This window comes from Vipera berus (assembly GCF_964194415.1).
Source record: "Vipera berus genome assembly, chromosome: 11".
Classification (NCBI taxonomy): Eukaryota; Metazoa; Chordata; class Lepidosauria; order Squamata; family Viperidae; genus Vipera; species Vipera berus.
The window spans coordinates 15,294,036-15,306,424 of NC_138214.1; the positions used below are offsets into that span (position 1 = coordinate 15,294,036).

A 12,389-nucleotide genomic window follows, 5' to 3' on the forward strand; every position below is an offset into this window, starting at 1 on the left:
GGTCATAGCTCCAAAAGGGCACACACCCCTTCTAGACCCTGCCAGATCTCAGTATACATATCAGTTCATCCCTCTCACGAATGCTTAAATTACAAATGAGGGAGGCCTTATTACAAACCTATCGGGCATTTAGAAGCAGCAGCTGCTGCAAATTTTATATCAGAAAATGAGTGTGTCCGCTCCGGATTAGAGAGTGCCTGGTACTGCTGCGCTTGGAGGGGTGAATTTCAGAAAAGTAGCTTGTCTACCTGCTGCTTTTCCCAAGAATTCATTGGCATGACTGTCTCGTGACACAGTTGGCCTTCTCCTCTTAGGGTTGCTGGGCCAGTTTAACAGGTCTTCGTAATCCACAATGTTACAGCTCTGGGCGCGTTTCCCCAGGAATGGCTCTGCCAGCAGTGGAGGATTATCTGCACACAACCCTTTCATGTTGGCAAGATGCTACAAGGAAGGTGAGGGCTCTGCACACCTGTCCTTGATTCTGGTCTAAGCTTCAACTTGGCCACATTGCTGAAGCTGAAAAAGGACAGTTGAGCTCCACCTTTTAGGGCAGCCCCTCTTTCTGGAGTCTCCCCTGCCACACCTCCACCCCTGCCTCAGTTGATCCCATACCCAAACACAGCTGGTCATAGCTCCAAAAGGGCACACACCCCTTCTAGACCCTGCCAGATCTCAGTATACATATCAGTTCATCCCTCTCACGAATGCTTAAATTACAAACGAGGGAGGCCTTATTACAGACTTATCCGGCATTTAGAAGCAGCAGCTGAAAACCAAGGCCTCTGAAGGTCTGTTAGCTGAGTACGGGGACTGAGACCAGATCTGGAATACAAAAGACATTGGCCCTAAGTTCCATGAGAACAGCTCGCTTCCTCTCCCACCATATCACCCTAAGGCTGTCACTGTGATCAATACTTTGTCCAATTTAGAGCACATTTGAAAGTACAGTTTGGCAGTTTCTGAAAATAAATCTTCGGAACCATAAACGTTCTGGTATTTCAGAAAGCTCCAGAATATATCCTGCAGGTTCGCTCAGTTCCTCCTCAATGGAAGTTTTGTTACTGCTTATGCCTATTATAGCAGCCGTTTGGCAAATGGGCCTGCCAGAAGCTTTTCAATATTTCAAATGTCCTTCCAAAAGACATTTCAATATTTCAAATGGCCTTCCAAAGAAGATATTTGGAATAGACACTACAGTATTGCTGGAGGAGATGACTGGGTTGAGGCTGAGGGAGGGGCCAAGCAAGTCATCAGTCTTGAGTTCCTTTCCACCCACAAGAGCCCTCTTTGCATTCTGTTGACTCTTATCTACCACCAATTCATCTTGACCATTAGTAGTTCAGATTCTTGTAGGGAAATAACATGGAATAAACTTGTACTTGTTTGAACAACCCTGGTTCCTGATTTCTTGTGCCCTGACATTTCTTTTTGTTGTATTTATTTACCCACCGAATAAAAGTACTGGTTTGATTCCTTTGTAGTCTGTAGAATACCACAGGAAAAAAGAACACAGGAGTTACTAAAACATGAATTAAGCTGGTGTTAGCAAGAAACTTAAGGTGACCTCTCCTTGACTCTTGTTGATGTAAAAGGGAGGAAGGCAAAATATCCTAGCGGAATCTAGAAAATCTATTTCAGTAAAGTGGCATTCTGGTCAGCTTCATGCAGTCTGTTTTCTGATGGGCCTCCCTCAAAGGGTTGACAGATATTCAAGATGTTACTTGACCAATCCTTATGGTAAGACTGAAAAAACTAGGACAACTGCCTTCAAGTAAGCATTTTAATCTGAACTGCAGAGGTGCCACAATTCCAATCCCTTAGTTGCTGCTGGAGATGGGGAGCTAGCCAATCAGAAAAGGGAACGACAGCATAACAGAGGAAGAAATAAGAAGCCTTACCTCTTTCTGGTGATACTTTATTGCTACCTTTAGCTTGGCCAAATCATGGCACTTCTGGGGATCTAACTCCTCACTCTGATCATCCCTGTGGTTCAAGATGGTTTCCAGTTCTCGGGAGCTGCGGGCTTGGTCCAGGAGGTCTTTTGCAAAGCGCTTGCACTGCTGGGAAAGCTCCTCGTATTCCGCCTTGAACTCATTCTCCACCTTGCTGAGTTCCTTCAGCTCCCAACCCAGCCGAAAGGCTGTCAAGATCGGGTCCTCGCTAGATAAGGCGATGAGGGAAGGACTGGCCAAAGCTTTATAAATATTCAGCCTTGATCTGGAGTGCCTCAAGCTGTCCACTTCCGAACTGGAGACGCATTCCACACAGTTGCATCGGATCTGGTGTGGCCGTGGGATGGTGACCCGTCTTTGGACAAGCAGCTTTATGATCTCGTAGTTGTTGGTATGAGCAGCCAACATGATAGGGGTGATATCGGGGGTGAACTCCGAAAACTGGGTGTCCATCATTAACGTGGGAACCTAGGTAAAATCAGTCCAGGCAGTTAAACTCTTTCCTGCACAAGAGCTCAAAAATCACAGCATGTCAACAAGAAGGTTCAAATGGCTCCTACAGCATCTGTTTCATGTCACCAACTCTACAATCAGTGTTGAAAAACACATCCTATAAGACCCCTATGAATCCCAGAGTGGGAAGATGAATGAACATCCCAAAAGGTGAACAACTGTTGCACAAAAAAACTACATGGATCATCTACATGGATTAAATCATCTAGAATGAAGCATGGATCTTTTGTCCTCAGCAGACGTAGCTAACCAGAATCAAACCTGGTTAGTATTGGAATGGCAAACTATCAGAAAATCCCCAGGTTGCAGGCTGGATGGGAAAGTTAAAAATAAAAACATCCTTGAAAAAGAACAATTCACCCTTTCTATAGGAGGAGGAAGAGGAGGAGAGGCAGAGCCTGAGGATGGAGTCAAGAGAGGACTCAGCCTAAAATCCTTACGAATCACACTCCAAGTCCAGCCCTCCCCCCACTCCTTGAGTTCTGTTAACTCAATTTAGCGCTGGCCGTTAATTGACTAGATTCTTGTGTATAGGCATGAGCAATACATTGGCTTAACTAGAATGTAACATGTGGTTCTGGTTCCTTGCAGACAATAGCCAGGGTAACAACACTGATATGTATGTGGAATCACAAAGCAACGCACAACTCCAAAGATACTTAGAACAGGGAATTTCGAGTTGTACCTGAAAGAAAGGGACTAATCTGGTTAGTTTCATGATCCACCTTACAGAGAATAAACTATTGGGGGGGGGGCTTCTATATAGTCCAAATTTGGTTCCAAGATTCCCAAATTAGGAGAACACAACCTTTGACACCAACACATCTCCCATGGACAGCACAGACATAGAATAATAGAGTTGGAAGGGTCCTTGGAGGTCTTCTAGTCCAACCCCCTGCTTGAGCAGGAGACCCTATAGCCTTTCAAATAAATGATCCCATTTTCAAAGCCTCCAGTGATGGAGCACCCATATCTTCTGAAGACAAGCTATTCCCTTAGTGATTGTTCTCACCAGTAGGAATAAGATGAGTAAGGTTACAAGGCTGGGCAAATGATACATTACGCACCTGGTCAAAATCCTCTTTGCTTTAGCAAGGGGAATTATGAATTTAAACTAAAATTATTGATTCTGAATTTGCAGTTGTTCATCTAGAGCAGGAGTCTGCAACCTTGACAACTTTAAGACTTGTGGACTTCAGCTCCCAAAATTTCTGGGAACTGGGAATTCTGGGAATTCTGGGAACTGAAGTCCACAAGTCTTAAGTTATCAAAGTTTCAGACCCCTGATCTAGAGTGAGGTGTTCAAGCTGAATGCATATCTAGCTCTTGTTTTGTTCCCAGCTAAGCACAGGCTAGTCTACTAAGCATCTAAGTAGAATCCAAATGAGGAGCCCTTTCCAAGATATTTTTCTAGGAAAAGTCATCCTCTTTGTTTTGTTTTGTTTTGTTTTGTTTTGTTTTGTTTTGTTTTGTTTTGTTTTTCTCTTCCATCAGCTTCATCCATCTCCAAAGACATTCTCAAAACCTTGGTGAAATCCTACCGAACATTCAGTCACCCGGTTCTATCAACATGAATCCAATTTGCTCAAAGTCAAAATGCTGTCCTCCAAGCTTAGGAAATTATGAGACTTTCGGCGGCCCAACAATTCAAAGTTCAGAGAGTGGGATGAAAAAGGGACAATGTGCGAATCCCAGGTTCCAAATGTGAATGGAGACATGGTGCCAAAAAACTGCTGAATTTCTCATGACAGTCTGGCCTGAGGTTCAGTCCCCATTCCACCCTCGGGATATATATATAGAGAGGTAAAGGTAAAGTTTCCCCCGCACATGCGTGCTAGTCGTTTCCGACTCCAGGGGCCAGTGCTCATCTCCATTTCAAAGCCGAAGAGCCAGCGCTTGTCCAAGGACGTCTCCGTGGTCATATGGCCGGCATGACTAGACGCCAAAGGCGCACGGAGCGCTGTTACCTTCCCACCGGAGTGGTCCCTATTTTTCTACTTGCATTTTTACATGCTTTCGAACTGCTAGGTTGGCAGAAGCTGGGACGAGTAACAGGCGCTCACTCTGTTACGCGGCACTCGGGATTCGACCCGCCAAACTGCCGACCTTCTGATCGACAAGCTCAGCGTCCTAACCCACTGAGCCACCGTGTCCCTTTTGAGAGAAATGGAAACTAGCCATAAAACTGATTAAATACTTCTGAAAGTTAAATATCACAGGTTTTACAGTACATGACAGGCAGGGTGGATTTAAAGAAAGTCTAGCTTTGCCTGCTCTTTTTTTTCCCCTTCTCAAGCTCAGGTTGAAGATGTTGTTCAGAAGGAATTGTTATTCAAACCCCCATTTTAAGGAAGGGAGAAAGATGAGCGGCAGGATTTCTCAGCAAGAAATTGCTGTAAATGGCGCTACGAGCTGCCAGCCCCACAGCGGTGTGCTATTAAATGAACAGCACACCTCCCAGCCAAGGCTAATGTGCACCCCCCACGGTGGGTTATTAGTGAAATCTGCTATTCAGAAGGCCGAAAGTTTCAAGCACAGCGTACCTTGCCAACAACTCCCTTTGGGGAGCAGAATATTCTGTTTGCTGCTGGCATGCAGAGCTCGAACTGTCGTGTGGTGCCTGGCATGATCCTCCAGCCCTCTTCGCCCAATAAAAGGTAAATGAGTCCCTGTGGATTTTACTCCACAGGCCGTTGTCGACTCTAAGCGATGCTGCTCACCTCCGTTTCAAGGCCATTGAGCCAACGGTATCCACAGTCATGTGGCCAGCGTGATGTCACGCTGCGCCATTACCTTCCCACTGAAGTGGTACCTCTTTATCTACTTGCATTTGCATGCTTTCGAAATGCTGGGTTGCCAGGAGCTGAGGTGAGGATGGGAACTCACCCCATCATGTGGTGTTTGGGTCTCGAACCTGGGCTGCCAGCTTGCTGGCTAGACAAGCCAAGCATCTTAACCACTCAGCCACCACACCACCTCCAAGACTATGAATAATTTCAAGTGAGCATACAAGGTCCTTCAAGCAAAACATAGCAAAAAGATCACCCAGGGATCTTTTGCGATCTGAAAAAGATGTGGGATTCTTTCTGAGAAAGTTTAAATTCTGTGCACCGGTTGGTATAAGAATGACAAGAAAAGAGGGTCCAAAATTGTCCTACTCACAGAAGGGGAGCTACTAATATGGATCTGATGAATTAGTACCGGGATTTCTTGGGGGAAGCTACCTCAATTGAATCTATTTCTTGTTGCTCTCTGTAACTGGTTGTTTGCTAGCACAGCATTCATACCTATTTCATGATTTCACAACTAGGGAATATCGTTAGTATGATGAATTCTGCAAGGGACCATAACTTCATAGTTCAACCCTAAGCTGGATATATATTCTCTTCCATTGAAAGGTAATTCTTCTAAGCAAGAATTCTTACAGATTCTTCTTTAATAAGATTTACTGAGGTGAAAGAGAGAAAGTTGCAAGAATTTCAACAAAAGAGTTACTGTACTTCCAATTTGAAACCAGCTATCTCCCATTCAGTAAGGAGGAAGATTTTTTTTAAATGGCTTTCCTATGGACGACTGAGGGGGCAGTTGGTGAATATTACAGAATAACCAAGTTGGAAAGGACCTTAGAGGTCTTCTAGTCCAACCCCCTGCTAAAGCAGAAGAGCCTATATCATTTCAGAAAATGGCTCTCCAATCTCTTAAAAAAACCCAACAACTTCTGAAGGCAAATCGTTCCACTAATTAATGTTCAGTCAGGTAATTTCTTCTTATTTCTAGCTTGGTTCTCTCTTTGATTAATATCCAGCCATTGCTTCTTGTCCTGCCTTTAGATGCTTTGGAGAAAAGGTTGACCCCCCTCTTCTTTGTGACAGCCCCTCAAATATTGGAATAATGCTATCACATCACCCCTAGTCTTTCTTTTCTTTAAACTGGATGTATCCAATTCCTGCAACCGTTCTTCATATGTTTCAGTCCCCAATCCCCTAATTACCCTTACTGCTCTTCTCTGCACCCTTTCTAGAGTCTCAACATCTTTTATTGTATTGCAATGATCAAAAGTGGATGCAATATTCCAAGCGAGGTGTTCTTTTAACTGATATCAGGTGACTCTGGAAGTGCCTGTTTACAAAACTCTCTCCTGAAACTTAATCAGTCTGTGAATTAACCATTATAGTTATGGTTCATGAGTGAGATTCTGGAAGTTGTATGGGAGACCCAATATCTCTTGGCGTTATCCCTACATACTGGCTATCTTCCCACCAAATGCTCTTCTAAGCTAAACTGAGTTCTATGTTTTGTAAGCACCTAGTTATGTTCTTAGCATGCTGTGTGAACCAAGCCATCACTTTAAGACATTGTTTGATTTATTTGGGCATAGCAAAAGGATTGTTTCATTAAGGCAGGTTTAGCTTTCTTCTGCTAAAGAGCAACTATCTTACTCTAGCACCCGGTTTCTCCGCAGCCAACCAGATGCTCAACCAGTGCTCAAAAGCACAAAATGGAAATGTAGCTCTCCTATCATTGTTCTCCCACAGCCGGTGTTGAGAGATAAGCTATTCCTAACCCATAAACAGCATTGTGTGTTCAAGATCTTTGCTCCGTGAATGTATCCCATCCTTTTTTAAGGCCGCCCAAATTAGCTGCCATTGCCACAACTTGTGGTACTAAACTGCACAGGTTAGTTACAGATTGTGCCAAGAATTAATTTTGTTGGCCTGTCCTAAATCTCCTGCCAAAACTCTTCATTAGGCAACCCCTGACAGCATGACATCACGAAGCACCTTGCCTTCCCATCGAAGCTTGCATTTGCATGCTTTTGAACCACTACATAGGCAGGAACTAGGGCAAGGAATGGAAGCCCACCCCATGGCATGAAGCTCGAGTACCAAACTGTGGGCTGTCAGCTTTCCAAGCGAAAAACCCAGCATCTTAACTACCCTGTCCGCTTTAAAGCATAGAGAAGATTATATTCTCATTTGGCACGGAAAGGTAAGTACAGCCCTTGAGCTGTCAGAGCAGAGAGACACCGATGTTACATTATGGCATTTCCCCTTGTATGAAATTTTCCATGACTTGTACCGGTCACATATAGCCAGTGCTGGGATTCATATACCTGAAAAACTGGTTCTCTGCATAGATGCTGCCTACGGAAGTCTGTTCTAGGCCTGGGCCTCTGAGGCCCAGAACAGACTTCTGGAAGTGGCACCCACGCACTTCCGGTGGGCCATTCTGAGCCTGGGCCTCTGAGGCTCAGAATGGACTTCCCGGAAGTGGCATCCATACACTTCTGGCAGTCCATTCTGGGCCTTGCGAAAAGGGCTAGGGCTTCAGCTGGTTCACCAAAGTCAACAAAAAATTAGCTATTGGTTCTGCCAAACCAGTGTGAACTGGCTAAATCCCATCACTGCATATAGCCTGTCCTGTGTTGAAAGGGGAAGAATGAGATTGGCAATCCAGAACTCTGAAAAGAAAGGCCTAGATTTTTTTTTAAAAAATAAAATAATTGCATAGCATTCCTTCACAGTAGATTCACTATCTACTGCCCTGCTATATGACTCACACATTTTAAATGTGTCAGGCTAAATGTGACAAGTACTACTGGTAGTAGTAACAGTGGTTCTTGTATTTACAGCACATAGTTACAAATGCTGACATGCTAAAAAGTGTGCAGAGTAGAGCAACAAAGATGATAAGGGGTCTGGAGACTAAGATGTATCATGAACGGTTGAGGAAATTAGCTACGTTTAGTTTAATGAGGAGAAGAACTAGAAGAAGACATGACAGCTGTCTTCCAGCACTTGTGGGGCTGTCATAGAGGAAAAAGAATCAAGCTATTCTCCAAAGCACCTGAGGGCAGGACAAGAAGCAATGGGTGGAAGATCATTAAAGAAAGATCCAACCTAGAAGTAAGCAGAAAATTCCTATCAGCAAGAACAATTAACCAGTGGAACTGCTTGCCTCCAGAAGTTATGGATGTTCCATCACTGGAGGTTTTCAAGAAGAGACTGGACAGCCATTTGTCTGGGATAGTGTAGGTCTCCTGCTTGAGCAGGGGGTTGGACTAGAAGACCTCCAAGATCACTTACAACCCTATTATTCTATGTTCTTTGTTCTAGAAAACCGTGTAAGGGTAACATTTGCACCATGCTATTACTGCACGCGGGCTGTCAATTGGTGTGTGGCTTGCTGGCAGAGAGACAGTGCCAAGTCATTGGCTTCTTCAGCCAGCTCAGAAATGGTCGTAGCAAGAGCACTAGAACTTAATTGTATAAATATATTTCTTGGCAGTCTTGGCTCCTTGAAAGGCAGAGTTATCTGGGGATCTTGGAGCAATATAATTTACAGGTTTGCCGGGATAACATTTGGCAGGCAAACAGAAGACCTCCAGGCTCCCGTGTGGGAAATTCATTGCTTTAAAAATAGAGTTGGATGGTGCAGAAAATGCTTCCAACAGAAAAATACTCTCTGGGAGGAATATGTGGTTGCTTTGCCATTTAGCCCTAATGCTCCCTTAACAACACGCAGGCTCGCTTTGCATGGTGTATTGAGTCATAATTCACTAAGGCGGAGTGCATACAAAAAGCAAGGTTAAAACTAATCCTGATTTGACTACTGCAATGCACTCCACATGGGGTGGCCCTTACAAAGTGTATGTGTGCAACAGTTGGGCCCCAAACATGGCAAGTATAGGTGACCACCATGGAGTCCAAAATTTCTGTTGCTAAAGAAAACTTTTGTTACATGAATTTTGGCCCCATTTCACAAGATTTTTCTTGCCACGGATGCTAAGTGAACCACTGCAGTTGTTAAATGAGCAATACAATTGTTAAGTGAATCTGGCTTCCCTCCGTTGACTTAGCTTGTCAGAAGGTCGCAAAAGGGGATGACGTGACCCCAGGACACTATGACCGTCATAAATATGAGTCGGCGGCCAAGCATCCGGATTTTGATCAGGCATCATGGGGATGCTGCAAAGGTCATAAGTGTGAAAAAAGGTCATAAGTCACTTTTTTCGGCGTGGTTGTAACTTTGAACAGTCACTGAATGAACTCTTGTAAGTTGAGGACTCCTGTATGCCCTAGTTAAATAAGCTGGTTACTTATAGGATTCCAGGACCCATTTAAGGTGTTTGCTTGAATCTTTAAATCCTAAATGGGTGGAGACATAATTGTCTCAGGGCTGAACGAGAATTTGGAATCCGGAGTTTAGATTATTGGCATCTAATGAAAGTCCTTGACTCCCAACCATTCATTTAGTGACTGTTCAAGGTTGCAGTGGCCCTGAAAAAAGTGACCATTTTTCACACTTACGACTGTTGCAGCATCCCGGTGGTCAGGTGATCAAAATTTGGGGCCCTTGGCAACTGGGACGCGTTTATGACGGTTGTACTGTCCCAGGATCACGTGATCCCCATTTGTAACCTTGCCAGCCAGATTCTGACAAGCAAAGTCAAGGGGGGAAGCCTGGTTTGCCTCATGACTTAATGATACACTTAGCAACTGTGGCAATCAATCAATCAATCAATCAATCAATCAATCAATCAATCAATACCGTAAAACGTGCTTAATCGCTGCCTTGCAATGGAATATTTGGCCTTGATTGTAGTCTTAAATAGAGGACCATCTGTATTAAAGTCTGATCTCCGTTACATTTTTCTAAGGATGTTTCAAACGGTTTAAAAGGGATGGCTAAGGAGGTTTTATGCCATTTTCCATTAAAATTCTACTTCCATCCTGACATTTTAAAGAGGAAAATTTCTGTTTACAAATTCTCCTTTCAGTGACTAAAAGCAAACACACCAGACAGGTTGCTTATAATGATGGATTAACTGCTTTCTGATGCTGTTCCACCAGTTATTAAAACTTCCTGCTATATTTCTTTTTTTTTATTTTTTTATTTTATTTTTCTTTTTTTTTTTTTATTGAAAAGTTTTAAAATACAATTTTCCCTTGAAAAACCCCCCTTCCCCCTCCCTCCTCCCCCCCTACCTCCCCTCCTCCCCCCTCCCTCCTCCCCCCCCTACCTCCCCCCCTCCCCCCCCCCTACTTCCCAGAGCTGAATACAAGGTATATATATATAAAAAAAAGCAAACCTAAGCAACCATATACTAACAACTATAAATTCTAAAATCCATCACTCTCTAGCTTATATAGGATAAAACAAACCTTAACAATATTAAATATATATATAAAAAAAAACTAGAATAAGAAAAGGACACTCTCTAGCTTATATAGAATGGAACAAACCTTAATAGTATTAAACATATATTAAAAACAGAAAAAAGGAAAAAGAAAAAAAAAACCCTTCTCAACCCTATACTTATCCTAAATAAACTCCATCCATTTTATCCATTCCATGATATAACATTCTTACAAATAATTTTCCAAATTAACCAAGGATCCCAAATCAAAAAACTTTAAAGTCAACTCTTCTGTAATCGACCGTTCCTCTTCCAGTACCACATCTATAATTATTCCAAACACAACAAAAAAGAAAAAAAAAAAAAGATTGCAAACAAAACTTGAACTTTAATCCAAAAAAGCTCACCCTTTCCACAAAACCACCAAATATAAAAATATATTGCGTCTACACCCAAATCTTTTCCCCCCTCCCCTACTTGACTACTTGACTATATCGTAAAAGTTCCAAAGACTTCTGCGATTCCTGCTACTTTCTCTTCTTAGATCGTTTTGCAGCAGCACGCGTCACCCTCTGTTTTATAGATTCATCCAACGAGGTTGTATCTTGATCTCCTCCAACACCGTTGTCTTCTATCTGACCATCTTCGGCCTCTTGATGCACTCCTTCTCCAGATCCCTTTCCAGCTTCCAAAAGTGTTAATGGCGTTACATTTAAAACATTATTGTAGAAATCACGCGCTTGCATCACAGTAACCAAACGGTACTTTTTACCTTCGTGCGTCACCATCAACCCCACTGGGATCTCCCATCTGAACCTTATATCTCGTTGCTTGAGCTCTTGCACAAGAAATGTAAAATCCTTCCTTCTCCTTAGAATCTTTGGAGGAATTTCTTTTAAGACCAAAACTTCTTGATTAGCAATCATAACTTTAGTATCATAAGCAGCTTGTATAACTTCATCTCTAGTTTCCCTTTTTGCAAAATATACCACCACATCTCTAGGCAACTTCCTCTGTCTGGCAATCCATGAATTCACACGAAACACTTTGTCCATGCCTCCTTTTATTTCAGATGCTGGCTGTTTCAACACTATTTCAAAAGCCTCAGAAACCAGCTGCTTTAGATCTTCCTTAGTATTCTCCTTTAAGCCTCTAATTCTAATGGCAAACTGCATCTGGAAATATTCAGCAAGACACAGTTCCTTTTCCATTTTATTTTCATTCTCCAATACTTTTGCTTCTAATATAGCATTCTTTTGAGTCAAGTCTTCTAGCTTTTCCTCCAATTCTTCCACACACCGAGCCACTTTACACACTGAAGTCAAGATGTCTACCCTCATCGCTTTGAGCTTCTGTTCCATCCTCTCCTCCATTCTCTCCTCCAATTTCTCCAATTTCTCCTCCATCTGTGCAAATCTAATATTAATTGATTCCAAAATTACCTGGGTATGTTTTTCAAGAGCCTCTTGTAAGTCCTTTGATGTCAATACATCAGGAGGATGCAGCGCCTGCAATAATGATTGTTGCACGGGAGAAGTTCCAGCACTCCGAAGAGTTTTAGGGGGTGGTTTAGCCGCCATCTTTTACCAAATATGACGCACTTTCACTTCAAATTTGTAATCCAAAAAAGTCCATCAAGCTGGAGAGTAAAACATAGTAATCCTCTTTACCATTTCCTCTTGTATCGCTCTGCCTGCTCCTTTAAATCATAGTCATTCCTTCAGGCAGGGGTGGTCGCAGACGGCTGGCTCTGCTCCAAGAATCAGGAGCAGAGGCGACGGCCA

At 43.0% G+C, this 12,389-nt stretch overlaps 1 protein-coding gene across 1 annotated transcript in view; it reads right to left on the reverse strand.

Annotated features, from left to right (window-relative positions):
• TRPC5 (transient receptor potential cation channel subfamily C member 5) overlaps window positions 1–12,389 on the reverse strand; it is a gene marked incomplete at its 5' end in the record, with an annotated part of 122,897 nt that overhangs the window by 88,185 nt on the left and 22,323 nt on the right. The window contains one exon of the mRNA XM_081336688.1: window positions 1,899–2,420. Coding sequence (XP_081192814.1) covers window positions 1,899–2,420 — 522 coding nt within the window. The remainder of the gene's footprint in view (window positions 1–1,898; window positions 2,421–12,389) is intronic.